Below are 17,371 nucleotides of genomic sequence, written 5' to 3' on the forward strand. Positions count from 1 at the left end.
AAATATATACTCATCTCTTTGATCTTTAAATGATAAGTGTTTGTTTCATAGGGATAAAATCACGGAAGAGGAAGCCTTTTGGTTTATCAGGAATAATGAAAAAAGAAAAAGATACTGAGTCTGTGTAAGTATATTTCCAGCTTGAAGCCTTGTCTTGTATGAAAACTAGTGAATGTCTGGAGATAAACATTAGCTGATGTTTAACAAAAAAATGGTTTTATAACAGAAGTTTAGAGGAATGCTATGAATATGAAAACATCACAGCTATTTAAGTTTTTTGTAACTAAGGATTTAAAGGAAATAATATAAATGTATTCATAGTAGTCTACTCATGTTTCATTCTTTCCTCTGCATAGGTAAGTAGTTCTCCCTTGTTCTACATTTGAACAATGTAGATAACGTGATTCTCATGTGTACTCCTAACGAAATAGTAGCTCTGTATGTGGACAAAGTACTGTATGCTTGTGTTTGCAGAACTGAAGCTTCATTTATTCTTTTGTTGGAAAAACTTTTGTGTACTGTATAGGACAGAAAAATTTTTGAATTTTTTTTTTTTTTCAGTAAATTGTGTGCACATTCATTTCTGAAAGACCATCATTCTAACTCATGATTGATGTCCCAGTGTGGTGGGTTGACCCTGGCTGGATGCCAGGTGCCCACCAAAGCCGCTCTATCACTCCCCCTCCTCAGCTGGACAGGGGAGAGAAAATATAACAAAGGGCTCATGGGTTGAGATAAGGACAGGGAGAGATCACTCAACCAATTACTATCACGGGCAAAACAGACTCGACTTGGGGAAAATGAATTTAATTTATTGCCAATCAAGCCAGAGTAGGGTAATGAGAAATAAACCCAAATCTTAAAACACCTTCCCCCCACCCCTCCCTTCTTTCCAGGCACAGCTTCACTCCCGGATTCTCTACCTACCCCCCACAGCAGCGCAGGGGGATGGGGAATGGGGGTTGCGATCAGTTCATCACACTTCTCTGCCACTCCTTCCTCTTCAGGGGCAGGACTCCTCACACTCTTCCCCTGCTCCGGCGTGGGGTCCCTCCCATGGGAGACAGTCCTCCACAAACTTCAGGCTGCCCAGGGAAGTGGTTGAGTCACCATCCCTGGAGGTATTCAGAAAGCATGTAGACAAGGCACTTCAGGACATGGTTTAGGGGGCATGGTTGATGGTTTGACTTGATGATCTTAAAGGTCTTTTCCAACCTAAATGATTCTATGATTCTCCAACATGGGTCCTCCCCACAGGCTGCAGTTCTTCACGAACTGCTCCAGCATGGGTCCCTTCCATGGGCTGCAGTCCTTCAGGAGCACACTACTCCAGCGTGGGTCCCCCACGGGGTCACAAGTCCTGCCAGCAAACCTGCTCCAACGTGGGCTTCTCTCTCCACGGGTCTGCAGGTCCTGCCAGGAGCCTGCTCCAGCACGGGCTTCCCACGGGGTCACAGCCTCCTTTAGGCATCCACCTGGTCCGGCATGGGGTCCTCCACAGGCTGCAGGTGGATATCTGCTCCACCATGGACCTCCATGGGCTGCAGGGGGACAGCCTGCCTCACCATGGTCTTCCCCATGGGCTGCAGGGGAATCTCTGCTGTGGCACCTGGAGCACCTCCTCCCCCTCCTTCTTCACTTACCTTGGTGTCTGCAGGGTTGTTTCTCTCACATGTTCTCACTTCTCTCTCCAGCTGCAGTTGATGTTGCACAGGGGTTTTTTACCCCTTCTTAAATATGTTATCACAGAAGTGCTACCATGTTGCGGTAGAGACGGACACGACAAGTAATAGATCATGCAAAATGGCTACTTTATTGTTCTAACACACCTTTTTATCCCCTTCTTCAGAGTATGTGTTAGTATATGATTGGTTTAGTTAGTAACTAACAATTCATGATTGGTGAGTTTGTCAGGACGGTTCTTCTTATCACTATCTTGTTTTTGTACCGCTCTTCTCTGATCTTTCCAGACTTTCAAGGATACACTACAATCTGCTCAAGGTCACGCTGTTCTCGAACTGTCAGGCATTCCGCAGACCCGTTGCATCCCCCGACAATTCCCCCTTTTTGTATTTGTGCTAAAAATATTGTCCCGGCTGCCCTCTGCAGGGCCCTTTGCAGAAGGCTGAAAAGACAGGGCAACATCAGGAGCATAGTTATCGCAATCAAGATCACTACCCCCACAGTCTTGAGCAGAGATATCAACCATCCAGACAATCCCCAACCCTCGAACATCTTTGTCAGCCCATCTAATTCATCGCTTTCTGTCAGCTTCCTGACTCCCTTCTTTAATTGTTGAATACTACTGAAAATGGATTCTGAGTGATCGGATAAATTCATACAACACATCCCTTCAAACTCATCACAACCATGTCCTTGTGCTAAAAGCAAGAAATCAATTGCAGCTCTATTTTGTAGCGTAGCATGTCTGACACTATCAAAGTCTAGCAGTAAATCAGATAATACTACACCAGTCTGTATTCAGGGACCCCAGAGTTTGTGATTCCTGGGGTGGCAATGAGGGTGAATGCCCGATCTGTGGAAACCAGGCATTCCCATCCATTGAGTCCATGACCTGCTGCACAGGGGTCTCCATCAATAAGTTCTTAAACTTTATTGATGTCAGTGGGACCCCCTATTAAACCTATGAAAAAGGGATTGCTTGGTGTTGCTGTACTAAGGTATAAGCAATCTTGTCCGGTCACGTCAGCCAGGGTCATCCAGATGTTTTCTTTGGTTTGCGGTGGTATCCATGAGTACGTCCATCCGAGGACTGTGAGGTAGATGAACCATCTGTACATTCTTGTGCCGTCTTGCTCCGCAAACTCAGCCCAGCAATCGGTAGGTGCCAGCTTTATGTGGGCGTCCCCACGGAGGCAACGATGGCCTCGCCGTACACCAGCCCGATGCTCTTCGGAAAATCCCGGTATTTATACATTTGCAGAGGAACGGATTTCAGCACACGTGGCCAGCGGGTGCCAAAATCCGCCTCAGTTGCAACCTATGACGCATGCGCTCGCTGGCCAGGCGCGCTGCACGAGTCATAGCCATCCTGTCTATTGGTTCATGGGCTTTGTGATGCGGTTGCGATGCACAGAGAATCTTGACCTGTTATATTGGCCAAGGTGACCTACACTTAGTTTTTGGTTGAGGTGGTATTTATATTGCCGCACCCTCTGGGATGTTCCAGATGATGATGGTCGTACAAATCGAGCGGGAGTCCATTGTGGGCCTGTATCTGTGGAAACACAAGCATAACCTTGCCCCCAGGTTAATAGCTCACATGGTCCACTCCACTGACCAGTTAACTAAATCTTTAACATGTACTTTGATACCCTTTTGTAAATTCTGTGTTGAAAAGAGAGAAGTGTTGAGAAAGAGGAGGTAGGGAAGAATTATCCCCATAACGGAGAGAGTTAAGAACATAAACTGCTTTATCTAAACATGCCTGTGGTGGCTCCCCAATCATTCCCCCTTTTTGTTTTTGAAGCAGCCGCTTCAACGTGCCATGTGCACGCAGCTCTACTACTTGTGGAGAACCATTTTGATATACTACTTTGCTTTTCCAGTTGTTGTTTTCATACCATACTACTGCTGCTTTACCTGTTTTTTCCAGAACCATCTGTAAAGACAGTGGGGCCTTTCACAGGTTCTGGCTGGCTTAAATATTTCTGACCAAATGGTATTTCTTGAGCAAATTTCAGTAGCGGGTGTGACGGTAGATGATACGAGATCTGCCGTTGAAAACCCGCCATGGCCACTTGCAGCTCGTAATTGTTTGCCAGACACCATTCAAAATACCAATTTTGAACAGGTAAACCAATCGTGGCTGGATCACGTCCTGTTAGTTCTACACATCGTTTTCTGGCTTTTATGATTACATCAGCAATAAGTTCAAACAAGCCAGGAGCAGTTTTTCATGGCCGGAATGACAAAAATATTCATTCTAAAATATGTAATGGGTCATCCCACTCAGAATTCCACTGCACTAAAGCACCAAATGGCACAGTTTTGTCAATTAGTACAAAGAATTGTACCAATTGAGACAGATCTATTCGAGAAACAAATTTCTTGTATATACATTGTTCCACCGTGTGAATTACATTTAACGCTTCCTTATTTAATATTCTGGGTTCTGTTGGATCATTGGAATTTTTTAATAATTCCAATAAAGGTTGTAACTGCGAATTGGTCAGTCCAAGATAGGGCCTGATCCAGTTCAAGGATCCCATTAATTTCTGTACATCACTGAGTGTCTTAACCACAAGGTTAAGTTTCACAGGTTGGTGCACAACCTGCTTGCTTGTAATTGTCATTCCCAAATATTTCCAGGGTGCTATTTTTTGCACTTTTTCAGGGGCAATAACTAACCCATATTGTTGTAGCGAATTCATGGCCAAATTTTTCATGTCATTCAACTGCTCCTTGTTGTCTGATGCTAACAGAATGTCATCCATATAGTGATAACAATAACTAGTAGGGAATTTTTCCCTTACAGGTGACAGAGCTTGTGCAACAAACCATTGACAAATGGTTGGTGAATTTTTCATGCCCTGCGGCAGAACTCTCCATTGATATCTTTTTGCCGGTTCTGCATGATTGATAGAAGGCACAGAAAATGCAAATTTTTCTTTGTCTTGGGAAGCTAATGGAATTGTAAAAAAACAATCCTTAAGGTCCATGACAATGATTTCCCAGTCTTGAGGGATCATGGCAGGTGAAGGCATGCCTGGTTGCAGAGCCCCCATCGTGGCCATGACAGCATTGACTTGCCGCAGGTCATGCAAAAATCGCCATTTACCTGATTTCTTTTTTATCACAAACACTGGAGTATTCCATGGACTGTGAGATGATTCAATGTGTCCGGCAGCTAGTTGTTCTGCCACTAATTCTTGCAGGGCCTTTAATTTTTCAATTGGCAGGGGCCACTGATCCACCCACACAGGGTTATTTGTTAACCAGGTTAAAACAAGCGTGGGTTGTCTAACACCCTGCAGCACAGTGGCCCTCGTTAAAAATCCGTGGTAATTCTCACCCCCCACTGCGACAAGCAATCCCTCCCCCATAAATTGAGGGGAGCTGCCGTCACATATGGTTTAATAACTGCTTGTTGTCCCTCAGGATTGGTAATCAGAACTGGTGTGTCTGCCGTCTTTGCTCGCGCAGAGCCTCCCAGCCCCACTACTCCCATACCAGCCTCCTCTGTGGGCCAGGTGGACGGCCACAGATAATCGGCAATAATAGTCACATCGGCTCCGGTGTCCAGGAGCCCTGCAAGCCTTACTGTAGTCGGAGATCTTCCGTGATTTGACAGCGTGCACGTCATATGTGGTCGGGATGATGAGACAGTCTGAGACGAGCAGAACTGAGGGGGTCCCGCAGAGCTGAAGCCTCCATCGCATCGCAGTCGCTGTTCTGCTTTTGAAATAGAACTCGAAAAAGGAACAAATTGAGCAATACGAGTACCTTTAGGGATTGTTACTGGTGGGTAGGGGGTCGAAACCATCGCGCAAATTTGACCTGTAAAATCAGCATCAATAACTCCCACACGTACAATTATTCCATTTAACGTGCTACTTGATCTTCCCAATAGCAGTGCACTCAGTCCTCGTCTGATAGGACCCCTTGCATTAAAAGGGACCTTAACGATGTCGTTCGTGACTAGAGTTACTGTGTCGGCGGTGGATACATCCAGCCCTGCTGAGCCAGCTGTTGTGGCTGACAATTGTTCGCAGAGGGGAGGTGGCCGGCTGTCGGGAGGGGACTTGTTGTCCTCGCGGGCACTCTCGCGCTCTTTTTGTGGTTTCCCTGTAACGGCTGCCCATTAGCATGAAATTTGGAACAACATTGTTTTGCAAAATGTCGTAATTTTCCGCATTTGTTGCAATTAATCTCCAGTGAGTTGTTCACTGGTTGTTTACCTGATGATGTTTTGTGTGGAGAAGTTACATTGATGTGCCCTTCTCTGCCACACCCAAAGCATTTTCCTGAATTTCTCACAGCATTGGCTAGGGCGGCCACATGCGCTGCCGAGAGGACAGCCGCCGTGTGTTCCAGTGTCCCAACTTTAGAACATGCAGCTACCATGTCGGGAACAGAAGGATCTCCTGGTAAAGCCTCTATTATCTTTTGACAGTCCTCATTAGCATTATCTTTTGCTAACTGTTTGCGTAGCATTTGCCTTAAGACCTCATCTTCTACCTGTTTTTCCAGGGCGGCAGATATTTTTTCTACAAACTGTAAAAAGGGTTCTCTGGGGCCTTGGTGGATAGCGATATATTTTTGCTTCGGAGCTGCCGTGTCCATGGTTCGCTTTAATGCCATAAGGACTATATTTTGTGCCTGTTCAAGAACAATCGGAGGCCATGTAGCCTGCAGCTGAGGGTTACTATACTGCCCTTCACCAAGCAAAGCATCCTCTCCAAGGCCTAATCTCGGGTCACCCTGTGGCAGTTGTAAATTATGCTGTGCTGCTGCGTGTGCCATCTGCCTCCAAGTAGATTGAAACACTTGCAATTGTATGGGCTGAAACAGCACTTGCACGAGATGCATAATGTCATATGGACACAGCAGATCTGTGCTGATTATACGAATAAGTTGCATCACCTCAGGAGAATTGATTCCAAATTTTTGTACTTTATTCTGCAAATCCTGCACTACTTTCCAGCCGATTGGATTGTGCTCATCATGCCGGTTTGTGCCTGCAGCAGCTTTGAAAACAGGAAATGTAACAGGAGCCTCTGCTGCATTATCTAGAGGCTTTAGAAATGCTGGTGTTAGAGAGCACGGGCTGAGGCGTTCTACTAGATCCCAGTTGCCAGAGTCGGCAGCATATCTTCTAACTCCCTCCCAAAATTGATCAGGGGATCTCAGGACTACAGTTATTGTGGATGGAGGGAGAGTCCATGGCAGGGGTTCTTTCGGTATGGTTTTATCTGCGAGCTGCAGAGATCGCATAGCGTCAATTAGAGATTTTTCTGCCTCAGTTTCATTTTGGCTCTCACTTTCCGTTCGGCCCTCACATTCAGTACGGCCCGCACTTTCTGGCTCGGTGTTAATCGCCACATTTTTCTCCTCGGGGGGGGCTGATGGAGTCACCCCTTCCGCTGCCGCACCAGTACGTGAGGAGGGCCCCTCATCGCCCAGTAAAGTAATTAATGGCGTAGGAGGAGGAGGTGGATAAGGGCATGATCTGATTTTGCCCGTGAGGGGTTTTCTGCCCGCAACTGCTGAGATTGCAGCATCGGCCGCAGCTGTTACTTGAGCAGAAACTTTTTCATTGCTAACATTTTCTGATTTCTCATCTTTCTTTTGCTGATCTTTTGCATCACATTCTGCTTTCCATTCCTTCAGGGTCTCGCGTAATAGACGCCATACGATCGCCAACTTACACAGCTCTTTCTGTCCTTTAGAGATCTCACCAAACATTTTCCATCCCACTGCTTGCCATGCAGCCACACTGAATGCAGTAACTGTTGTGGCTTGAAAGCCTTGCATCTTACACCATATTAAAATCCTTTTCAGGCTTTGTTCTGGGGTTTTAACCCCTTTTCTTTTTAATAGGGCTTTCCAGGTAGACAAAATCGTCTCCTTTTCTTTTGTTAATTGCTGCCCCATTCTAACAGTTAGTCCCCGGTGGCTCACCTTATTAGGTGTCTAGGCTCAGGTCCAGACCAGGCAGATTCCCACTGCTTTCAGCTTCACTGGGCTCCGTCTCCACAGCTTGTCTCGCTGCCGGTATACTCTTTTGCAGCTCTCGTTGCCGCCGGTATACTTCTTGCTAGTGCTGGATTTATCACCTTTAAATGATCTGTTCGCTCAGACGCATCGGGGTCACCATTTGTTGCGGTAGAGACGGACACGACAAGTAATAGATCATGCAAAATGGCTACTTTATTGTTCTAACACACCTTTTTATCCCCTTCTTCAGAGTATGTGTTAGTATACGATTGGTTTAGTTAGTAACTAACAATTCATGATTGGTGAGTTTGTCAGGACGGTTCTTCTTATCACTATCTTGTTTTTGTACCGCTCTTCTCTGATCTTTCCAGACTTTCAAGGATACACTACAATCTGCTCAAGGTCACGCTGTTCTCGAACTGTCAGGCATTCCGCAGACCCGTTGCATCCCCCGACACTACCACTATCGCTGATTGGCTTGGCCTTGGCCAGCGGTGGGTCTGTCTTGCAGCCGGCTGGAACTGGCTCTGTTGGACATAGGGGAAGCTGAGGAAACCACCCCTGTAGCCCCCCTGCTACCAAAACCTTGCCACGCAAACCCAATACACCCAGCTATACCCTTTGTCATATTGATTGCATGCTCTCTTAGATGGATTGGTAGCATTCTATGTATTAGGAATTATGGTTACTATATTTCAATGTGTTTTCTTCATAATTTCTAGATGTGTTTTCTCAGTAGAAGTATTTGATTTAACAGAAAATAGCTTTCGATTTAACAGATACTTAGCAATATAGAAATATTATCAGTGGCAATATCTGTATACATTCTTTTTTAAATTAATTTTTTTTTTAACCAGCCTTGGTTTTTTAATACAGTGCTGAAAAATTATTGACCTAAGAACTGCAGATGCTAATTATTTGCACATGCAAAGTGCCTTATATCTATTTTTCTTTTGGTGTTTGATTTTAATAGTGATATGCTTCTAAACAATGCTTTTTCTTCTCTCTGTCATGATGCCATTAGGGCTCCAATTTGTTATTTTTTTTAAGTCATTCCTCTCTATTTCTGTTCTTTCTGTGATTTAATCTTTCTGCTACCTTCTCTTCTGTACTTTATTATGCTGAAGTAAATGGTGAGAGAAATTTTGTATATAGTGTGATATTGGTGAGCAGTAATCTGAGAATACTATTCTGTTACAAAGAATTATTTTTTCTGACAATGATTTAGTTTAAAATATTTAAATTAAAATGTTATAAATATTTGATGATGTTAGTATTTTAAATAGTTTTAGTACCCTTTTAAAAAGTAATCCATTCTCTTTGGAAAGTTATTTACTACACTTTTTTTGTGATGCAAAACTTGTATCAAATAGCTGCAAAACAGTATGTTCAATCATTTGCCTTTTGTGTCTTGCCTTTACTTAATTGCAAAGTAGTGATATTGATAGTATTGAGTACTGTTGTATGATTGAGTTCTGTAGCTGTCAGCTTTTCTTGTCCAACAAAAAAATTATTTTGCCACCACATGGGCTATTACTCAAGCTAATCTCATGTCATGTTATTAGCCTGCTTGCAAACCAGACATCTGCTTCCATCCATTCTTTGGCAGATGATGAAATGTAATCTGGCCACAGCAAAGATTCAGGGCTCTTAATAGTAGTTTTCTGGAGACAGTAAAGGCCAGGAAGCTCCAAATTAACTCTTCCCAGGTGTATCACTCAATGTATCCCTACTGAGAGATCATGTTTTTCCTTGACCTGTAACAGAGAAAATTTTCTCAGGCACTGAGGGCTGAAAACTGGCTTCTATACTATGTGAATCACTTTGTACCTTTGTATGCTTGTCCATTGGATCTGAATACTTTTCTAAATGCTGTCTTTTCCCAAAGACTTTTTTTTAATGTTGAAAGATAATATGGATGTCTCTTTCTAGAAGAAATTTTGTTTTTCATGGCACAATGTCATCATCAGAAAATATAAATCAGTGTAGCCACTCTGAAATGGGAAAATAATTTGACTTGCTTTCAACAAGTTGGACTGAAACTTGATTTATATTATATTATTTGTTTCTGTATTTATACACAATGCAAAAATGAATAGATGCTGAGGTCAGAAAGAATGAAGTATGACTGCATGATATTGACCTCCTATGTAACACATGCCATAGGCTTTTACAGAGATTCTTGCATTAATCCATTACTTCTAAATTAACTAGAACATCACATTTTAATGTAGGGCTTTCAAATAATAGAGGATCCATTATGTGCTGTTATGGGTTTGTGTAGCACGGGGGTTTTTTTGGTAGCGGGGGAGGGGGCCGCAGGGGTGGCTCCTGTGAAAAGCTGCTAGAAGCTCCCCCGACTCCAAGTCAGACCCGCCTCTGGCCCAGGCCGACCCAATCAGTGACGGCGGTAGCGCCTCTGGGAGAACAGATTTAAGAAGGGGAGCCTGCCGTTGGTAGAGGGATTGGAACGTGAGAGGGACATCTATGCAGATACCAAGGTCAGTAAAGAAGGAGGGGGAGGAGGAGGGGCACCCGAGGAGGCTGATGCCCCTGCAGCCCGTGGTGAGACGGCAGGCTGTCCCCCTGCAGCCCATGGAGGGTGAACGGTGGAGCGGAGGCCCCTGAAGATGGCCGTGACTCCATGGGAAAGCCTGCGCTGGAGCAGTTTGTGACTGAAGATCGGCCCGCGGAGAGGACCCACACGCCAGGGAAGTTCGGGAAGAACTGGAACCCGCAGAAAGGACCCATGCCAGGGAAGTTTGTGAGGAACTGCAGCTCGCAGAAAGGACTCACGTTGGAGGCATTTGTGAAGGACTGTCTCCTGTGGGAAGGACCCACGGTGGAGCAGGGGAAGAGGGTGAGGAGTCCTCCCCCTGGGGAGGAAGGAGGGGCAGAGACAATGTGTGGCGAGCTGACCCCAACCCCCATTCCCTGTTCCCCTGCGCCGCCGGGGGGAGGAGGTAGAGAGAACCGGGAAGGGAGTTGAGGCGGGAAGGAGGGAGGGGTGGGGGGAAGGTGTTCTAAGGTTTGATTTTACTTCCTTGTTTTGATTTGATTTGTAGTAAATAAAATTGTTTTTGTTTCTTCCTCAAGTTGAGCCTGTCTTTTGCCCGTGACCATAATTGGTGAGTGATCCCTCCCAGTCCTTGTCTCGACCCACGAGCCTTCCTTTATATTTTCTCCTCCTCATCCCACCGTGGCCGGGGTGTGGGGGGAGAGTGAGCGAGCGAGCGAGCAAGCGGCTGCGTGGTGCTTTGTTACCGGCTGGGCTGAAACCACGACATGTGCTTAAGTTAAATATTATAATAGTTATTTATGACCTCTTTAAAAAATTTTATTGCTAGTCTAAATTTTGTCTGATGTCATCCTCAGCTGATGATCTTGTTATAGGCTGTACATATTAGAACTCTATATCTTCAGAAACTTCTCTGCACATAAAGGTCAAGTCCTTTCTTAATCTCCTGTTAAATTAAACTGTAAGTTTGTGTAGGGCAGGCTTTCCACACCTAGAAAAACTCATGTTTTGTAGGCTTTTCAGTTTATCATTACAGATTTTTAAGGTGTTAACATCTAAACTGGATATTGTGTCTAGTAATGGGTTTACACTGCGAAATACCATACACAATGTATTCTATTACATATTGCTCTACAGGTTCAGTCAAGGATTTCACTTCTTTTTCTAATCACTGCTTTGCATGATTTGGTTGTCTTAGTTTTTAGCTACAATCCTGAAATTCCCTTACAGAGTCCCTATTTACTGAAATATGTTACCTTATAGTAGAAGCATGACCTAATTCTTTAATCTTAAAAGAAAGATTATGCATCTAGCAATGTAAAAGCACATCCATCTAAAACCCGATGTCCTCATTTTCCACTTCACCAGCATTGCAGACTATTGAGTTTTGTTTTGTATCTTGAGAATGGATCCTGTGATGCTGTCAATCCTCTGAATGATACTAGATCTGCCATTACTTTTTGAGATCTATTAGCTCGCTGATTTTGAAAATCTTCATTATGAGCCGAAGTGCGTTCATTGTAGTTTGCCTCACATCTTTCACATTTCTTAACTTTTATGGACTTCAGGCTATCTTGTTTGAGTACAGATGCTTTTTAAAAGCATACGTCATAATATCTGTTTGTTATACCTTTTGAGAGAGATGTAATACATTGTCTCTTTGTTCTGTAAAATATCTTTTAAAATAGCTGTTTCTATTGCTGTGAATTCAGCTTAGCCAGCAGAGGGAGATAAAACATAAGTCAATTAGAAACTTGGTCACACGTGTTTTCTTGTGTGAGGCCTTTCAGAGGAGATGGGATCCTTCATCTCACTGTCAATTTCTTAACAGCCTGTACTGAGTTTTGTATTAATGCTTCCATGTTAGCAAGTTTTCATGTTTGTTTTTAAAGACACTGTAGTCTTTACATTTAACCTATTTAGCCTTTCAGAAAAGATGATTTAGTTTGCTACAAATTTGATTTTTTTTTCCTCTTTAAGTACACATGTTCAGATGTTTAAGATGTTCAGTTTGACTATATAAAAAACACTGTTGTTCAGTTACACTGGCACTTATGGCTTTATTTGTCAGGGTGCAGATTAGAGAGGACCTGTATGCTACTCAAGTATTTCCGCATACTGTAAATGTAATTGCTTCAGCTTTTTGCATACATCAGTGAGAGAGATTCAGCGGCATTAATTTTTTAAAATATTACCACTTAAATTCAAGTTATAGCAGAAAAATATAACACTTGTGAATAATGTGCTTGTAATCACTGCCTTTCTGTGGACAACCTTTTTTTTTTTTTTTTTTTAAAAAAGGTGTTTCTTAAGAGGGTATTCTATTATTTTTTCCAGCATCTTCTGGTGCTTGACTGCAACTGTGCTTGAGAAACTCAAACTAAGAATGAAATTCTGAAAGAGAAAAGCTCTCAATTCCTTTAAGAATAGTCTTAATTGCTTTAAGAACTGGTTATTGTCCAAGATGTTTTGCAATTGCATGTGGACTATTTCATTAGGATTGGTGACTTTTATTTATTATGCACATCATCCATAGAGACCTGACTCCTAAAGTATATTCATCCAAAATACAGTGTGATACTCTGGACTTCCCTTGATTCCCCCCCCCCCCCCCCAGTTTGGTTTTTCAGCATTTACTATGAATTTTTCTTCTGCAGTGTTTTTAGCATAAACTTTCAGCTGTTTTTATTTAAATCTCATTCAGTTGAATGTGGATTATTTATAACAAATTTTAACAGAGTTTGAAAAGCAAATGGGTCAAATGCAGTGTTTCAAATCAATTGAAAATATTAAAGGAAGTATCAATAAAAGTATGAATAAAATCATTTGTGCGTTTTATAATTGTATATTTTCTTTCTTTCTTTTTTTATAGGGAGTGTCCAGATACAGACTCAGTTGTAAGTAGACTTATTTCCAACATAAATGCATATGCTAACATTGTCAAACACTACATATCTGATTAAACTTGACTTATATACAGTACCTGCAATGTATTATTTATGTGATAGAGGATTTAATATTTTGATAACATAGTTGAAGTGTTAATTTTGCTCAGAACATAATCTTTAGCAGTATATACAAATATGCGTCAGTAATACATTTATATTTCCTAACAATCTTAGGTTTTAAACAAGGTGTGTTTTACTGCAATTATTTGCTACTTTGTTTTGCAAGTTAATAGTTTAAATTGCTTGACTAATAGATTCTAAGAAAAAGGTTCAGAGGACCCAACTTTGCATCATCGTGTTTCTCTGCTTACTACTGTCTCTTTGGAGAACCGTTTTAATAATAATGGGGTTCTGCGTGATTGCTGGCAACAGTGTGTAGGAATATACTTTTTAAAATATGGCTTTAAATGCAGTATCTCAATGCACGTTATTTGTGGTCTATTTTTCATTGCTCTCAGTTTGATCTGTGATACGTCTTACAATTTCATTTATTAAATTCAAATAAGTGACAGTTGCAAATGAAATTGGTATGTTAATGCTTTTTTTATTTCCTTAATTGAGCATTTTCTTTTTATTTAAACATGTATGTTGTCTTGAATTATATGTAACAGAGATTGCAGCTCCCTATAGCTATAGTAGGAATAATTTACAGAATTAAGTGATTTTTCTGTAGACTGATTTGTCTTTCAGTTCATTTATTTAGATGGCAATTATATTAAACAATTTAAGTTTCTAAGCTCACCTGTTTTGTGGATTTTCTTCTTTGCATTAAATATCTGGGAGTTTTTGTACCTAATATTAAAACTTATTTTGAGAAACTTGGTTTAAAAAAATCTAGTAGAACCATCCTTCTAAATAAGGAAAACTAAGTTTTGCCACATAATAGAACCATATGTGCATGAACAGCCTTATAAGCATCATTTGAGACAGTTATTTTATCCTGTACAAAGTCATCTTGATTTAGAGCATATTTCTTGGGTATGTTTAAAGTAAAGTAACTTTAGAATCATCCCTTCATCCCTATAACTCTCAGGTTTTTCATGGAAATAATGTCTTTTGACTGTTCAGGTTGAGTCATTGGAGTGAAACACAACTGGGTTTGAGGTTTGATGCGCAGTGTTTTTCTTCCTTGCTTATTTTGGTCTCTTCATTTAAAAAAAACAACAAAACAACAACAACAACAAAAAAAACCCAAAAACCCCCTAATTCAATAAGTTCAACTGTAAATGTGTCTGACATTCTGTCTGCATGAGGCATACCATATGATCATTTAATTGTTCTGTCTCGATGTAATTTATATATGGGTAAAAACAACAGACCTAACTTTCATAGTGTCTAACAACAAAACTGATACTTTTTTTGCATTCTCTTTTTTTATGCCCAACATCTTATGAATGCATTTGGAATTTAAAATGTGGTCTATCATTTCTTTCTGCTTTTCACAAGCAACAGTATTATTCCAAATGGTAGAATGCTTTAATAGCAGAAGCTATTACTGTCCTTCTCATGAAAAATGATGCAGCATACCATAGATGGGATTAATTTCATCCCTTACAAACAAGCACCCCAGAGTGCTTTTACATTTTAAGGCTGGCATCCTCTTCTAGAAGGTCCCATTTCAAATGTTTTTCATTTTTCTTGTCTTTTACTTTAAGATTTCCTTTCTTTTTAATTTTTCAAACTTGATCTAAATAGTTATAACCATCTATATTGCTATCTCTATGGGGATTTGTTTTGTATGCATCTTTGCAATAAACTACATATTTCAAGAAATTGAACTCTGAAAAGTATTATTGCAAAAAGAAAATAAAATTTAAAGCAAATGTCATTTTTGTTTGATTGCTAGAAAATACGGAGGACCAGCCCTCAGAAAATTCAACTTATTTAAGGTGTCCCAATTATGATTTTGGTTAGCTTTGGTCACTCACAGAAAATCTGTGTCTGGCTTTTATATTACTAAATTGATCTTTTTTTAAAATGTGCCTTTTGTTTATTTGTCAAGAATTTTAATTGTTGTTCTCTTGTGTGAAAGGAATGTAAGAGGAAAACTACTCTACAGTTATTTATAGCTATAAGCACTGAGGTAAATACATTGAAATTTTAGAAATTAAGGATTTGGTAAGAACTGAATTCAATACTTTATCTACCCAGTTCTATGTGATATTGTGGATCTTTCAACATACAGTATGTAGCCAATACCATTAGGGCCTTCTCACTAGTCCAAAATGTATAATGCAGTGTGTTCTAACTTGTATTCTCTGTTTTCAGAAAACAAAGCAGTGAGATGTTCCTAAGAAATGTCTTTTGTACCAAAATGGAAGTTCTCAAATTTATCTTTGGCAAGCTATCTGCTTATGCTCATCCTTTTTTGTAGCCACTAGATCATATATATTGGGAAATATAGTTTTAATGCATATGAATAAATTGCTATTCTGTCAAGAATTTTTTGTAACTGCTATAAGGGATTTTTATGTGATCATGAGTAGGAAGGCAGCTGTGAACTGAGAACTGGCATTTGTTAAAAAGGTCGACTGCTTCAATAAGCAGTCTCCGTTTAAATATAGGTTTCAGTATGTCATGAGATTCAAAATTTCTGTGCTGTTATATGTCTATCTACACATATAACTTCCACTAAGTTAAGCCTTGATAATTAAGAAAAATAAAGCTAACTGTGTGTACACTACTAGAAAGAGATAGCAACTGAAGCTTGGCTCTGTGTGCGTTTATTACCTAGCAAGTTGCTCTATGGGCAGAACTAATTGTCTTGTTTCCCATGGGTTTGCCATGTCTCTAGGAATGATCTATAGGAAGGTACAAGTTCTAGTAGAAACTTTTCTTCTGGGGAAGCATTTACAATGTTCCACTTGTGTCCAGTAAGATCTGAGTTTAGATTGCAGCCCTTCCCTTGGCTGGGATACTTGCTGATCTCTCTTCTACTTGATTGCCTATTTTCATGAAGACTGTAGTAATGTTATTATCTTTAAGTCCTCTGTTCTGTCTGTCAAATCCATTTGAAATTGTCCAGAAAGTTCGAAAGTAATGAAGAAGGGAGCCACAGATGCACAGAAAATAATGCTGAACTTTTTTTCATGGAAAACTGGAATGCAAACAAATATATTGAGGCATCCAAAACTTTTCATTAACCTCTTTACATACAAGTGTAGCATAATTAAGGTTATATAGAACTATACACCATTTTTATTGCTAGGGACTGACTGAATTTGGAACTTTCAAATTCTAATTTGTGGAACACAAGTGTAACGTTTAGTGAAATTACAAAGTGCAAATAAAAAAAATTCTTTAATGTTTGGTTCTGACATATTTTGATTAGCTGCCACTGATACAGGGTACGAGGCTTTGTAGTCACAATACACAACAGGAGCACTTTGAATACCTGATTTCCTTTCTGCATCTCTGGCAATGGAAGAAAGTGACTGTCTGCTCTTTGTTTTTGTGTCTTTTGGGTTAATAGGCACCCTAAGGAGAGGAAACTGAGAATATGTTATACCTCTGTCTTAACCTAAGGATATACTTCAGTCAAATTTACATCTCAAATATGCTGAAAGCAGAGAGGCTTTTTTTTTTTTCTCCTGTTCAGGTTATGAGTTTCAACTGCTTGCTTTGAGTTCACTTTGGTCCTTGCCTGGACATACAGGAAGTCAGTCCAGTTCAGTAAAATGGTAGAAAGTTCATCTGGCAAAAAAAAAAAAGAAACAATGGGCTGTTCAGCTTAGCGGTATCTTGAAGCATACTCTGAGGAAAACTTGATAAGGAGCTCTCATAAACACTGTAGATATCCCAGAGGAAGAGAAAATGGGCAGAAATCAAACTGAAGTGCAGTTAAGGTTCTTTGCTTCTTGACCTGTTGACCAACCCATGAGCAGTGCTAACGTTGCTGAGGAAGGGCCAAATGAAGTAGCTAGACTGCAGTATGCTCCACATGTTCCTCTCTTGTCCTTTGTACGTACCTCAGAGGAACCAATGACATGGTTATGGTGTGGCTTCTTCCATTGCTTTTTGGATGCCAGATGGGACAGAGCAAGGAAACTGAGTCAAAGTATTGACCGAAACTCTAAAAATAAGTTTTAGGAATAGAATGCTTAGTCCTCATGCTTTTTGTATATGCAGTTTTACTTTGTGATTTATTATGTCCTTATGTTTTATTTCTTTAAAAAACTATTCACCCCAGAAAATTTGTAGAACATACTAATGCAAAGCAGAATTA

The 17,371-nt window shown here is 40.8% G+C and overlaps 1 protein-coding gene across 3 annotated transcripts in view; it reads left to right on the forward strand.

The window, feature by feature from the left end:
- Positions 1-17,371, forward strand: part of LOC138681754 (F-BAR domain only protein 2-like) — a 128,328-nt gene that overhangs the window by 70,742 nt on the left and 40,215 nt on the right. For all 3 annotated transcript variants that reach the window (XM_069775508.1, XM_069775509.1, XM_069775511.1), the window contains exons 10-11: positions 52-124; positions 13,071-13,095. In XM_069775508.1, coding sequence (XP_069631609.1) covers positions 52-124; positions 13,071-13,095 — 98 coding nt within the window. The remainder of the gene's footprint in view (positions 1-51; positions 125-13,070; positions 13,096-17,371) is intronic.

The sequence above is a fragment of the Haliaeetus albicilla genome, chromosome W, assembly GCF_947461875.1.
Source record: "Haliaeetus albicilla chromosome W, bHalAlb1.1, whole genome shotgun sequence".
NCBI classification, from domain to species: domain Eukaryota; kingdom Metazoa; phylum Chordata; class Aves; order Accipitriformes; family Accipitridae; genus Haliaeetus; species Haliaeetus albicilla.